At 35.0% G+C, this 15,452-nt stretch overlaps 1 protein-coding gene across 1 annotated transcript; it reads left to right on the forward strand.

Moving 5' to 3' along the window:
* The first annotated feature begins 3,081 nt into the window (after window positions 1-3,081).
* Window positions 3,082-9,737, forward strand: LOC138305710 (high-affinity choline transporter 1-like). The gene is made up of 5 exons (XM_069245992.1): window positions 3,082-3,247; window positions 3,739-3,856; window positions 7,335-7,387; window positions 8,799-8,929; window positions 9,684-9,737. Exons 1-5 carry the CDS (start codon window positions 3,082-3,084, stop codon window positions 9,735-9,737), a joined length of 522 nt encoding a protein of 173 aa, XP_069102093.1.
* The last annotated feature ends 5,715 nt before the right edge of the window (window positions 9,738-15,452 follow it).

Genomic DNA, 15,452 nt, shown 5'->3' on the forward strand with positions numbered 1-15,452 from the left:
ATATACAAATCTTAATGTTCTCGTAGAAGAATGAATTGTCCCTTTAATGAATATAAGAGAGGTAATTCGTTTAAAATAAAAGTTTCGAGCAGTTTGGTGTATTCTTTGTACCGGAGAAAGGGTTAATAGAATTCGAGTCCTACAAATACAATCATCCTTTTATCTTTTTAGCTCGCCTATTCGAAGAATAGAGGGAGCTAATGTTGTCACCCCCGACGTCGGCGTCGGCGTCAGCGTTGGCGTCCCATTTTACGTTAAAGGTTATGAGCAAGTTTCTGTTTCGTCAATTGTTTAAGCTTAAGTCATCATAAATGTTTATGATTTTATTTTCCTAATGTGTATGGATGCTGAACGTGATAATACAACCAATTTGGGGTCCTTTAGGGTTTTTTTTGAGTCTGTTAATTTGTCATATTTCCATGTTAAAGTTTTTGAGCAAGCTTCTATTTTGTCTATTGTTTAAGCTTAGTCATCATAAATGTTTATGATTTTATTTTCCTAATGTGTATGGATGCTGAACGTGATAATACAACCAATTTGGGGCCCTTTAGGGGGTTTTTGAGTCTGTTAATTTGTCATATTTCCATGTTTAAATAGTAAATACTTGAACATCAACTTCTTCTGAATAGGCGAGCTTTGCTGTTCTCAAACAACACTTGTTTAAAACTATACTATACCGACAACTATCATTTGATACAACGTCTTATATCAACACAAGACTGACATTCTTATAACCTGTACTGTGGTTGAAGGACATAATATGTCTATTGTTACAAAGTGAAATCTAGATTCATAAATATTCAATCTTATACAAAAGCCCACAATCCTTGCATAAAATTTGTATCTGGTTTCTTAATGTCACCGTAGGATAAATATTTCTAAAAGATTTGAACACCATAGTTATTAACCCCGAACGTTCATACATATATGAATTCACAGAAAACACACATGATCAGTGTTTTAAAATATAAGCTTTATGTATGGATATGACAAGAAAACGTGTAGACTAGTTTCTAAAGTATAAGCTGTAATTTGTCAATGACTAAAAAGATAAAAAGACTTTTTTTGAGTAAAGCCAAAAACTACAGCCAATATGTTAAGACACTGATTTAGTACATTTTCATCCTGTAATATTCATTAAAAACATTTAAGCTGGAAGAAAGGATGCTGACATTGTTGGTAATATCCGTCTATTAAACAATGTTCCGCCTCTGATCGACGCGTCTGCTAAAATTGTAAAATAGTAGCTGTTTTATAAGCACGTGGTAGGTATATTCCGACAACGCCTATGCTAATACAGGATAATAAATGAAAAGCACAATTCGACATCCATTATCAATACTTTGGTCCTATGCCTCACTGACGAACAAGAAAAACTGATGAATGGATTTGACGAGTGATTTGTTGGGGGTTTTTTCTGTGGCTCTTTTTTATGATGTTTGGGATAACGTTTAATCTCAAATTTTTAAGTAAAATCTTTATGAGTTAAAAATGATTCAGGATATCTGGTATAACGTAGTATACCATGGTACGAGGACGTCAAACATTTTGTTGTGTTAGGGTGCAGGTGTGTGTTATACTTTTATATCATTACATAGTATATTTCATGTCTAGTTTTAATAGTAATCTCAATCAGATACATATAAGGTAAGAAACGTTTGTTAACTTAGGACGATTTAAAGATTAAAAAAGCGTTATCGGTACTTGAATGCGATTAAGATGCCGGCGAGGTGAAGAAATATATTTACATTGTAACTGTGAAGGTCAGGGGTATTAGGATTTACCGGTCGTCGGTTTATCAGCAGTCGCGGTCATATAAAATTATTTTCTATTAATCTCTGTATCAACCTCTGTATATCCAGTCAGTATAGTAATCCTGCCAGACGTGAGAATGAATTTGACCCATTTATGATTTAATTAGTTTGATATTCAAACTCGACTGAAACATCCTGCTGACATTTTGAATCCCACTTTTAAGGGTTCGCGGCCCAATGACAGGTATGTGATATAAACACATCAAGGTCAAAAACAGCTTGGTAAAACTCATGTGGTATTTTGTGATAAATTATATCTAGAAATAACAATTTGGGATTTAGGTATATGCAGATTTTACCTCTGCCAATTACTCATGGAATATGAAACACGGCATGGAACACAGAGTTAAAGCAACCTGGAAAGCACAAATGTTTCTTCCATATGAATAATAGTTCTCCAAAAACGCTGCGCTTACCGCTAATAATAACAACATAACTCACAAATAAAATGCAAGGGCTCGACCACGCCGAGGCACAAGGGCTCGACCACGCCGAGGCACAAGGGCTCGACCACGCCGAGGCTGAATGTTTCTTCCATATAAATAATAGATACTGTGGGTGGATTATGATGTCCACGTTTCCTGTTCACTTTTTTCGATTCGACATTGATAAGGACATGTATTGATATGTTTTTACTCGAAATTGATTATTTTTAAATCTTATGTACTCTATTCCATTCGTGATACACTGGACTTTGTTGATGTTTCTTCACTCATAATTAAGTATGAAAATGATAAACTATATTTAATTTTTGAAATACTAATTCATGAATCGTTCGACTTCACAATGCATACTTTGTGCGCCTTGTTTGACCGGTTTCGGATTTTTCATTTCATTTAGATACTTATATGTTTTTTGCTGGTTAGACGTTAATATGTAAACTATAGGACAGGACTTTGTTCACCTTTCTAATAAATTAACATTTAAAATTCTACTAATTAATATTAAATGAAACATTTATATATATCTTTTAAATGATAATGCCAATTTGTAAACATTTTTAGAAACTGATTGATATGATCAATTTCAACATTTTTTCAACTCACCGGTTAGGTATTGCATATGTATAAGATAAATATGTTTGCCGATCTAACCGAATATTAACACAGTCTCCGCGACGATGCTGTGTCGTTACAGTTCGTGACACACATACGCATCGTATATTTCCCTATCAAATTACGTTTCAGGTCTATCTCAATATACAGAGCACACCCATACAGACCTGGATGTTTGCTTCTCAATAGCGAGCTTTTTTTGGTGTTAAATCATGGCGGTGAACGTTCTTGGGTTGGTTGCTATCGCAGTATTTTATGTCATCATTCTAATTATTGGAATTGTGGCTGGGCGTAAAAGTACCAAATCTAACAATGCTGAGGAATTATTCGTCGCCAACAGGAGTTTTGGTCTCTTTGTGGCCAGTTTTACAACGGCTGGTAAGCATTCTTTTCAGTAATGCATTTTGTAATAAACACTTTGGTAGTAGTTATTGCCATCAATGGAGATTCTATGTTGAAACAGTGGTTGTCAGTGAATCATTTCAGTCTCGTGAGTTTGTACTGTAGAGTACATATATCATCTTCCGCTCAGGCATTAGTTAAAGATCGAACTCAGGTTTGCAAAAGTTATTTGGTTAATTTAGGATCATTGTACATCGTCATCCATCAAAGTATATTTGTTTTAAATTTCAGATAATCGCAATTTCTATTACACAATTTTCATTACATCTGGCTTCACATTAATTACCTCATATATTGTGCATGTCTCCCTCACAGATTTGATTAAAATGATGATTCATAGGTCTTTTAAGAGATGATGGTGATTTTTATGATGATGGTGATGATGAAATTGATTATAATGATATGATGATAATGTAAAATGTAATGTTGAAGAGTTACTGTTATATTGTTCCTTTCAATATTGACAGCAATCTTACCATGGTCGGAGGGGGGCTACATCAACGGTACAGCCGAGGCTATATGGGGAGAGAGACGGTATGGTTTGGGCTATCGGGCCCATCGGCTACAATATTGGAATGGCAATTGGTAAATATAAATTTGGTTATCAATCTTAGTATAAGGCAATGTCAATATTACATCTATCAGATTTCATTTCCTGACTAAAATTATCATAAAAGTTTATCGTGTTGCTAGACAAAATTTAATACTAACAGTTTTTAAATTTTGCAATATTGTTTATATTCATACATTTCTCATTTTGCTTAGTTTAATAGTTGCAATCATAGCAATATCACGCGAAACGGCGCTTAAAGCCCACCCCCACCCCCCCGCGAAAGTAACCTGCTCTACGACTCTGATCGATGTTTAAACAAATTATGTTATGTTGGATATTCAAATATTATTATAAATGTTGGTTAATTTTAAGCTTTAACTATAAGGTCAATAATTAATCATTATAAAATATCATCGCTGATTCATCAATGTGTTCTTCGTGGGACCACCTAATATTAAATTACTCACTCGAAGTTATGAGTTACAAAAAATTTTTTATAGGTGGCTAATCTCTGCCGCTTCTAAAACATTATCTTATTATTTCTAAAGCTAGAAGAGAGATATATGTCTCGTGGCTCCTTATAACAATCTTTTAGTTTGTTCATTACTTACGTATTCATCACAGACATTAATACATGTACCAGGCTATTTCTTGCACAAAATGAAAACATTTTAAAGATGCTCCACCGCTGACAAAAAGCACAATTTTTTTACACTATCACTAAAACAGGAGCAAGACGATTAAGTATTTTTTTCTTCAGTTTCAAAATGTTACTTACTTTACACCGTTACCATCTCTGAAAAGGTTTGAGCTTTTTTTTTAATTTGACTTCAAGTTAAAATATGGGTATAAATTATAATTAATTGCATCCCGAAAAAATGCAGAGGCACTATATTCCATATATGGAATGAAAGTAATGATTGAGCATGCACCAAAGGCCCAAAAATAAAATTTATCTTTGATATTATTTGTTGTGTTAAATTAGTTCACTATATATACCACAATTAAACGCCATATTATTGTTAAAATGATGAATATCATTTATATGCTCTGTCACGGGGGGCGGGTGGAAGCATCTTTATAAATTTGATCTCACACACACAAGCATTCACAGACCACTTTCATTGTCAATACATCACAATTCAGTATAAATAAGTCGATTTTTTTTTTTGATACTGATTACTACAAACATGAGTATTTAATTATCATTCTCGAACACGATTAAACATTGCATATACCCCCATTAAACCGCTCCTCCCCCTCCCAAAAAAATCCAACACAAAAAAAAACTAAAAAAAAAAAAAACCCACACACACACACAACACACACACACACGACACACAAAGGCATAATATCAGTTAACCATGTGCCCTTTAGCGACCCACCTCTGAATAATCGTTCACCTTTTTTAATAAGACCACTTTCGCCAGGGGTCCTATAAATGGTCAACAAAGTTGTATGAACACCAACGCTGGCTATAAAGAACAATTTCCCATATTGTCCTTTGTGTAATCCATAGGAGATATGTTGGAACTATGTCTTGTGTATGGTATCTGTACCGATTACCCTTCTCTGACATGTCCTTTTCATTATTTCTTATAGCAAATGCATTCCATACGGACCATGTGCTGGCCATACCATGTCCGTATCGTCTCATGTTAAAAAAACAGATTGCCAATACCATGGCTACCCCGTTAATAATATGAAGGTGTTATATTTATAGGCTATGCACTTTAATCATAATATGTTTGATAACCATCCCTTTTAGAAGATTATGTTTCAATTGAAATCTTTGACCCCCCATATTAATTTTTTTTTTGTTATCTTTAGCCCGGAATTGTCGGATCGAGCCAAAAGTTTCGCCGTATGGAGTTCTCCACGTTCTTTATTCCGTTCCAGCTGTGATTTACGGAAACAAAATGGGAGGATTTATCTGTCTTTCATTCAACAGGAGTTTGTGTGCTATGGCGAGCCTTATTCTTTTTTTTTTTATGGTGAGGGCCGCCGACTTTTCTTGGAGCTTTAGGTACACATTCGGTATTGGGGACTTAATGCAATTGTTACGTATAGATTTTTTATTTTGTTGGTTTGTCTGTCTTTCTTTTTCTCACTTTTTTTTAAAAAATTTATTTTTGCTTTTGCTTTCGTTTTTTATTCTAATAAAACTTATTCCACTCTTCTTTATGATTATTAATTGATTTTTACTGTATACTTTATTATTCTGTTGACATCGCGTCGGTTTCGGATTCTTTGTTCGTCTTTCAATACTCATTTATTCCTTCACATTAATATTATACCTATGAATTTATAGACCTGCCTATGTATTGAGGTCATTTTTAAAGTTTGATTTTGTTTGTTGGTAGGCAACATACCTCTTGCTACACTTTTGTTTTTCTGTATTTATTATAGGTACACCTCTCTTCCTTAATACTGGGACCGCTGGATATGACAATGTCCGTCAGTAAGGGTTATTTCTCTCTATTTTTATAGGTAACCACACTTTCCTTATTAGTACTTAGGCCTGGCATCAGCAATGCTACAATGTCCGGTCAGAGTAAGGGGTTTCCTTCTCTATTTTTAATGGTACCCACACTTTCCATGAGTACTTATGCCTGGATATGGCCATGTCAGTCAAGTAAGGGCGGTTTCTTCCTCTCTATTTATTAGGATGGTACCTCCTTTCCATAAGTACTTAAGCCTTGGATATGACCATGTCAGTTCAGTAAGGTTTTTTTTGTTCTCTATTTATTACGGTAACACACACTTTCCATGATCTTGTACTTGACCTGATATATTAGGACCATGTCCGGTCTCAGTAAAAGGGTTTCCTCTCTATTTATAGGTACCACCCTTTCCATCCAGTACTTTGCCTGGATATGTCCAACTGTCCGTCAGTCAGGGTTTCCTCTCGTATTTATAGGTACACCCTCTCATTAGTACTTAGCTGGATATGACCAATTTCAGTCGTAAGGTTTTCTTTATATTTTATAGGTACCACACTTTCTCATTTGTACTTGGACCTTCGAATACTCGACCATAGTCCGTCGAGTAAGGGGTTTCCTCTTTTTCTTTTATTTATAGGTAGCCATTCCTTCTCCATTGATTGTAGTACATTAGCCCTGGATATGACCATGTCCGTCAGTTAAGGTTTTTTTCTCTGTTTATAGGTTCCACCCCACCTTTCCAGTCTGTATTTGAACCTGGAATATTGACCATGTCCGTCAAGTATAGGTTTTTCTTCTCCTATTTATAGGATACACACCCTTTACCATAGTACTTAGTACTGGGGATTTGACCACTGTCCGTCAGTAAGGTTCTTTTTTCTCTATTTATTTGCCGTATACACCCTTTCCATTGTACTTGGACCTGTGAATATGGACCAATGTCCGTCAGTAAGGGATTTCCTCTATTATTTATAGGTATCCAACCCTTTCACCATTGAAGTACTCTAAGGGCCTGGATGTGATGCCATTGTCCTGTCAAAGTAAGGGTTTTTTTCTATATTTTTAGGTACCACACTTTCTTTGGACTTGACTCTGGTATCTTTGGTCACTCATTTGTCCGTCAGTAAGATTTTTCTCTTCTTTTTATTGGGTACCACCTTTTTCCATAGTACTTAGACTGGATATGACCATTGGCCGTCACAGCAGTCAAAGGTTTTTTTTTTTTTATCTATTTATAGGTTACCACACTTTCCATTGTACCTTGAACTGAATTATGACATGTCCGTCAGTAAGGTGTTTCGCTCTCTACTTTATTAGGTACCACCCTTTCCATAGTACTTAGCCTGGATATGACACCATGTCCGTCGAGTAAGGGTTTCACTCTCAGTATTTATAGGTAACACACTTTCCTTTGTTACTTGAAACTTGAACATATGTCCATGTCCGTCAGTAAGGGTTTCCTCTTATATTATATAGCTACCACCCTTTCCATTGTACTTTAGACTGGATATACTGACCACTGTCCGTCAGTAAGGGTTGTCCTCTCATATTTATAAGGCTACCACCCTTTCCATATTACTTAGCCTGGATATGGACATGGTCCGTCAGTAAGGGTTTTTCCTCTTCTATTTATAGCTACCAATACTTTCCCATTGTACTTGAGCCTGGATAATGACCAATGTCCATGTTCAGTAAGGCGTTTCCTCTCTCAGTATTAGATAAGTTACCCTACTGTTCCATAGTACTATAGCACTGGATAAGTAGGACCATGGTCCTGTCTCAGTAATGGAATTTCCTCTCTTATGTATAGCTACCATTTACTTTTCCATTAGGTACTTAGCATAGTGGATATGACCATGTTCCGTCAGTAAGGGTTTCCTCTCTATTTATCAGCTACTCATACTTTCCATAGTACTTAGCCTGGATATGACCATGTCCGTCAGTAAGGGCCTACCATACTTTCCATAGTACTTAGCCTGGATATGACCTTTGTCACGTCAGTAAAGGGTTTCCTCTCTTTTTATAGCTACCCATACTTTCTCATAGTACTTTAGCCGGGATTATGGACCCATGTCCGTTCAGTACAGGGTTTTCCTCTATTATTTATAGCTACCATTACTTTCCATTATGTTACTTAGCCTGGATTCATGGACATGTGTATCCGTCAAGTAAGGGGTTCCTCTCTGTATTTATAGGTACCCCACCCTTTCCTCTGAGTACTTGGCACTTGCGATATGACCATGTCCCGTACGTAAGGGTTTCCTCTCTATTTATAGCTACCCATACTTTCCATAGTACTTAGCCTGGATATGACCATGTCCGTCAGTAAGGTTTTTCTCTCTATTTATATGGTAACACACTTTCCATAGTACTTGGCCTGGATTGAATATGACCATTTTCGTCAGGAAAGTTTTTTTTCTGTATTTATAGGGTACCTCACCACTTTCCATTTTACTTCCAGCCTGAATATGCATTGTCCGTCAGTAAGGTTTTTTTTCTTCTGTATAAATAGGTACCACCCTTTCCATAGTACTCGGCCTGAATATGACCATGTCCGTTATTGTGTCCGCATGTGTAGCAGTCGTGTACACTTTCTTTGGTGGCCTCTACGCTGTAGCCTACACCGACGTGATACAGCTCTTCTTCATGGGAATAGGTCTGGTACGTAACACCAATATTTGAGAGTTCGGTCTTGTGCACAACGTCAAGTGTCAATGTGCGAATTGGTCTGGTATGTAGCATTAATGGAACATAAATAGCATCAATGTTAAGTTTCAAATGGGCATTGTGTAACTCCAATGTCCAAGGGCCCATCATTGGTCTGTTACCTAGAAAAATGTTGAAGGGTAAAAATGACTGATTTATTGGTAGCATCGATTTTCAAGGATTCTTCTTTGCCGTGAGTAGTAGATAACTTTAATTTCCACCATGTAAATTGTTCTAGCTCTGGAATTGTAGGGTCAATACTTAATTATCGAACATAGGGATTGGGTTAGTATACTTAGTATTTAGCATTAATGTATAGAAATCGGTCAGTGCTTAACACCCTATGTCAAACTATCCATCATAGCAAACACGTCTGGTTTAAAATCACACGGGTTTAGTGTATATTTGTCGACCGATGGCTTGATAAACCTGGCAAAAGTTCACGTCTGTATGCTCCGCAACCTTCACAAAGACAGACAGTATATGGAGATTAGTCGTGCAATGCTTCAAACAGAAATAAAAAGTTATATTTCAAGGTAATTATAGAATCATACAAGTATATTTATACCAATTTCACAGCTGCAAACCGGAACTAAGTGTTCAATAGCTGGTGCACATGTGCCATGCAAAATACACTTAAAAGGTCACATTCATTCCTGGCGCATTTTGTTTGAACTGACTCTCTGTTATTCTTATGTATTTGTTATAGTGTGCGGACATGCAGTTGGTTGATGTAACTGATTTTCAAAATGTAACTGTATAATGATTTTATGAATAACTTACTGTTAAAGATGCTTCACCGCTGACAAATTGTATTTTTTTCTCTATCGAAAACATGAGCAGACGAATAAGTATTTTTCTTCGGTTACAAAAGTTACTTACTTACACAAGTACCACCATTGAAAAGTTTGAGCATCTAATTTTACTTCAAGATACAAATATTTAAAATAATTAATTGCATCCCGAAAAAAATCCGTGACACTATATCTTATATAGAATAAAGTAATGGTTGCTCATGCACCGATAGCACACTAAATTAGTCTATATTATTTTCTGTGTAAAGCAGACATATATATATATATACGATTAAACACCAATTATTGTTCAAATTATGAGTATCGTATGCTCTGTCGGCGGTGGAGCATCACTACACCACGCGGCAAAATAGCCAATTTGTTTAGTGTTTTAACTTCCTTTTATGTCATGCAAAAATATGTTCTGATGTTATTGTTGTTATCGATATAAGATTTATAACACAGCCATGACAAAGTGCAAATCTTCATGCCTCTCATTATGTAGGTAAATATCGTACTCAAATGATATCACTGTGTTTGAAATTAATATTTACTATAAGTGAGCCATATGTTGTCTTTGTTCATCAACTAGGTCACATTGTCTTTATAGAAAGAACAAGATTAATGTATTCAACCCATTTGTTGGTATTTTGACACCTGCACAACAGTAAGTAAAGCTGCACTGAAAATATTCAGATCAGATACACATCACCCGGTAGATCGTATGTTAAACACACAGTAAACACGTAACGAAACACCATGTTACATTACCGTAACAATGGTATTGTGGTCCCTGTGTTATTATTCCTTCCATTATAATTTCTTAAGCGACAATATGATTCTAATGTAGTGAGATTGCATGTTTCTTTATATGTACAATTGTGTACCTTTCGAAATGCGATATTATCTCAAAGGCAGGGGAGCAGATACGAGTACTTAATTTCCATAATTTATCATAATTAGCAGTAAACATGCTAGTCTGAATTATTTGGTCTTTCTATCGTTTGTTTTATGATGTCATCCTAAGCTGAAGTTTATTGCCTATTAATGTTTACATAATTGGACGATGGAATGGTAGAATACTAACACATTTGTAATTCAAACTAGGGTCCAGTTGGTATAAGGGTTATATTTGATATCGAACTTTCCATTTTCAGCAAAGCATATAAGCATGGACAGTTCAGACTTTTCATTTCGTCTTTTCATTGTCATGGCCTCCCGATTCCTATTTGATAATGTAATCCAGTCCAGATTTTACCTAGATTACTGATGCCGTTGCTAAAAGACAGAGAGCTGACTCGTTTGAACACTCAAGGTAATACATTTGTAACACTGTTTGCATTGTCATTTGTGTTAAAAACAATTATGTAATTATGTTGTTGTGTTGGAATCCATCCAGATTATTACACCTAGATTACTGATGACGCTGCCTCATGTGAAACACCCGGGCGGGGTGATAACATTGTTTACAGCCACAGCAATTGATCACTGAAATTCTACTTTGATACAATATGTTCAAATGGAAACTTAAGTTACCTAATTCCAGAACCGTGCCAAAAGCATTCGTAATTGTTACTTTTTCCCTATATATTATATATAGTTTTACTTTTTTTCTTTGGAATTTTCTTACCTCATCTTTTCACGGATTTCAACCAAATTTGGTGTACGTATATAGAGAATTGTCTACACTTTCAGGTCATAATATTTACAAAATTTTTCTTTGTACATTTTTGAGAAAGCTATGATTTATTACCAAGCAAAACCTTTTGTTGTCATTTTGGTAAGAAGAAACAAGAAAACGACGTCATAAACTTTAAATGGTGTACAAAACAAATGATACAAAATGTATTTGAAAAAAAAACCTGAAACATTGGAAAATTATACAAATGTTATGAACTGAAACTGTAGATTTTCTACAAGTATGCCAAATTTGGTTAAAATCCATCAATAGATGAGATAAGGAAAATTCAAAGAAAAAACAAAGAAGGAACAATTACGAATAATTTTGGCACAGCACTGTATTTAACAATGAAGGTATGACAGTGTGTCACTTTGTGTGATGTCTGATTTTGCTATGATGTGATTTTGATTGTACACGTGTTCCTAGGGAGTGATATATCAGTAGACATTGCCCGTTTAGAAGTGACTTCATTGTTTTTATTATTTTACAATATACCATGCAGCAATTTAAAATTATCTTAACTTTTTTTTATTATTTTCCAATATATTTGGTTTTTCAGAGGTTTTTTTTTTTTTTTTTTTTTTTTTTTGTTTCGTCAATTATTACGATTTCTTCATTGTACATGTATTTCGAAATGTATTGCACCTTATAGAAATCTAGCCCGAGATACTCTGGTCCTGACACCAGGCTTAGACATTAACTGAATCGGAGGTGAATTGGCCCGATACCAAACGGTGTTGGCTTATTCCACGTTTTGATATAGCAATGCGCTCTGGCCCTAAACCAGACATCTATCTGTATTTATGCCTATGTCTGGTGTCAAGGCCAAAGTATATCGGGCTAATAGAAATCATGGCTTTTTATTTCTTTTAGACGATAGTTACATAGACATTTGTATAGCAATTGTTTGCTGTTGTTTTCTTTGGGTTTTTTCTCTTCTTTCTTATACTGACTAACATTTTCTCGGCGAATTAGAATACACCAAGGTTCACTGTATTTTATGTAGAATAAAATTGAGGGAAATATTCATTTTAATGCGTTTTTTTTTTTTTTTTTTTTTTTTTTCAGAAGATTAAATAAGAACAAGTAAACACGATTATAAAGTGTGACAAATATAATGTAACCCGTATCACCGTTTTCTAACAGAATATATAGCTTACATGTTTATAATCATTAGCTGTGTCTCCAAAATATTTATTGTATATATCTAAGGCAGTCTTGCATATATACTCCATTCAAAGGACAAATAAATAATTGTCTTTATATCGGTATAAAGCTCGTTTAACGTTATTTTTTAATTTCACAGTAGATCAAATATTTTTTGCCAGCATGAGTTATCTTCCATATACATCAGCAAAATTGTTAGACGTAGAAGAAAATTAAAATTGAAAATTTTGACATGAAAGTAGGAGACTGTCTCGAAAGCGTAACACCTCCACTTACTGGGCATGAGTAATTATAAGTACATCACAATGAATCGACTTCGAATGTGATCAGTTTTTATTCATGAAGGATCTTGTCGGCAGCCTTTTAATGGTTTGTCTGCGTAATGAAAGAGTTCTTCCTCGGCCTGGCCCTTCGTTCCATCTTCCTTTAACACATTCGACAAGTGATCCCACAGGGATCTTGACACCCATCAAAGAATAATCTATGTCTGCCTATGGAAATAGGAAGCGTTTTCTATGTTTTTTCAAACTTAAAGTTGTATGGTCTATCACTTTCGCTCTTTTTGTCGTAATGAAAACTGTTTAAGTGTTATACATATTTTTCGCCGTCTGTCTGAGTTTAAAACTTTCTAATTTTACCACTTTTTATAAAGTTACAGCCCTGGAAGTATTTTTAATTATAAATGTAAAAAATCTTTTTAACGTGTACACGTGAAAAATAGGCTCGAAAGATGCCGAATCATTCCGATCTCTTCCGAACGTCGTCGCGACAATCTGGAAGTAACACGAGAGTTGTAAAACCAAGAGAAAATGTCAACAATTTTTTCATAAACAAAACGTGGTCGACCTCAGCATACTGGATTTACAAAGAAATTAATTCTCGCTCATTACAATATTTGATACACACAATATTGAATTACGTCAATGCGTGAATTGGATGGTTCAAATACTCGCTCTGTGGACATACATTGTATATATACATGTACCAGCACGATTTGCTCATATTAGCCAGAAGGAAAACGTAAACAAACACATGTGCGCTTATGCTAGTTACCTTGATCACCACGTGCAGGGCGAGTGGACGTCAGTCACGTTATACGATTAGGAATTCCGACAAAACCCGAAAGTACTGAACATAGCGGTGATTGAAGGCGCTTTATTCAAAACCAGGAATATATGATTCCTAGATTTCGGCTCTAAATCTCTTACAGGCTGACATATGGTTTTGGGGAGCTTAATCATTAAGTTACATGTCCATGTTTAAATATCAAATATTAAAGCGACATATCGTTACAATGAAAATTACCAGAAATACAACTTTAACCTACTTGTACAAACTTCAACTATCAAAATCCAAGATGGCGGCCTGTCGGCCATTTTGTTGACCAATTGATCTCACAATTCAATACATGTATGCACGATTTAAGCCCATGTGAAGTCTACTTATAACATTTGAAAAACAAAACCCTTCAATAATTTCTGAGAGTTAGCGGTATTATCAAATTCCACATTTCAATTATCAAAATGTAAGGTTGCTGTCTGTTGGCTAACCTATTGACTGATCGGTTCCAAACTACACCAAGCTGCAATAATATTTAACAAAATAAGGGTCCTAGGGGAACCTATAAATTAAATTTGAGAAAGACCCTTCAATATTTTCTGAGAAACAGCGGTAACAAACTTCAACAATCCAAATTCGATATAACTGCATGTCGGTCATCTTGTTGACCATCCTCGATATTCCAGGGGTTCCGATCACTTACGATCTCTACACCCCTGGACTATCTCATAGTAAAACTGGAGGCAACTGGAAAGAACAGGTAATTTAGTCATTTGATGTACATCAAAAGAAACCGTATAACGGTACACTGTGGTTGACTGTGTCACTTTGATGTTAGGCGTCGCTCTCTCTGTAGTCTTCAAAGGAAATCTTTGCTGGCCTGTGATTGGTCAAATGTTTTCAGCTGAGCTGCCTTCAATTTCACTATGAGATAGTCCAGGGGTGTAGAGATCGTAAGTGATCGGAACCCCTGGAGTATCGAGGATGCTTGTTGACTGATCGGTCCCGAAATGCAATATGCACACTTAAGGTCCTAGGGGAACATACAGTACATATTAAATTTGTTAATGGACAGAAGGACGGACGATGACCACGGACAAAATGTTATTTCAATAGATACACGGTACATTGTACATGAACATTTATATAATTATACAAAGTCTGTGTAACTGGCAACGATTTCAACACAAATAAAAAATATCAGTCATTATATCTATATAGATATATAAATCATTTATTTCATTTGAACACAATTAAAGGTGGATTCCAACCAATCAGGAAATATCTGGCAACATGTCCGTCCAAATAGTGCATTAATTTGAGTACTTTTGTAATACAAATACATATCACCTAACTGATGTTCTATTTCTAATAATAAAAGATATCTAAATGAAATACCTGCTTATATCATGATAAGATCATCAAGAGATTTTCACCAATATTTTGTGTCTAGCTTGCATAGTACATTTAGAATAAAATAAAAATAAGTGGGATAATTTTCTTATTTTTTTTACAATGTTACAACCTATATGATGTTTTTTGTTCAATTGCTAAATGATAAAATTATGTATTAATAAAATGCCTGCTTCTTTCATAAGATAATCAAGATATCTTTGTTAGTATGAGTTTAGCTTACATGCATCTTATTATAAGAATAAAATTAAAATTTTTGGGACAATCTTTTTAATGTTTGTTACAATATATATATAGGTATGTATATCTACAAACTCTGTGGTAGAAGCCCCTACTCTAAACGCGTTTAAAAACCGACTGAATA

This window comes from Argopecten irradians, chromosome 13 (assembly GCF_041381155.1).
Source record: "Argopecten irradians isolate NY chromosome 13, Ai_NY, whole genome shotgun sequence".
NCBI classification, from domain to species: Eukaryota; Metazoa; Mollusca; class Bivalvia; order Pectinida; family Pectinidae; genus Argopecten; species Argopecten irradians.

What these genes read in the sequence shown, in the direction of transcription:
- LOC138305710 (XM_069245992.1), top strand. Translation starts at nt 3,082, where the DNA reads ATGGCGGTGAACGTTCTTGGGTTGGTTGCTATCGCAGTATTTTATGTC. An exon ending in GGCCAGTTTTACAACGGCTG is followed by an intron (nt 3,248 to 3,738) that starts GTAAGCATTCTT and finishes CAATATTGACAG; the next exon opens with CAATCTTACCATGGTCGGAG. An exon ending in TCTTCATGGGAATAGGTCTG is followed by an intron (nt 8,930 to 9,683) that starts GTACGTAACACC and finishes TATTTGTTATAG; the next exon opens with TGTGCGGACATGCAGTTGGT.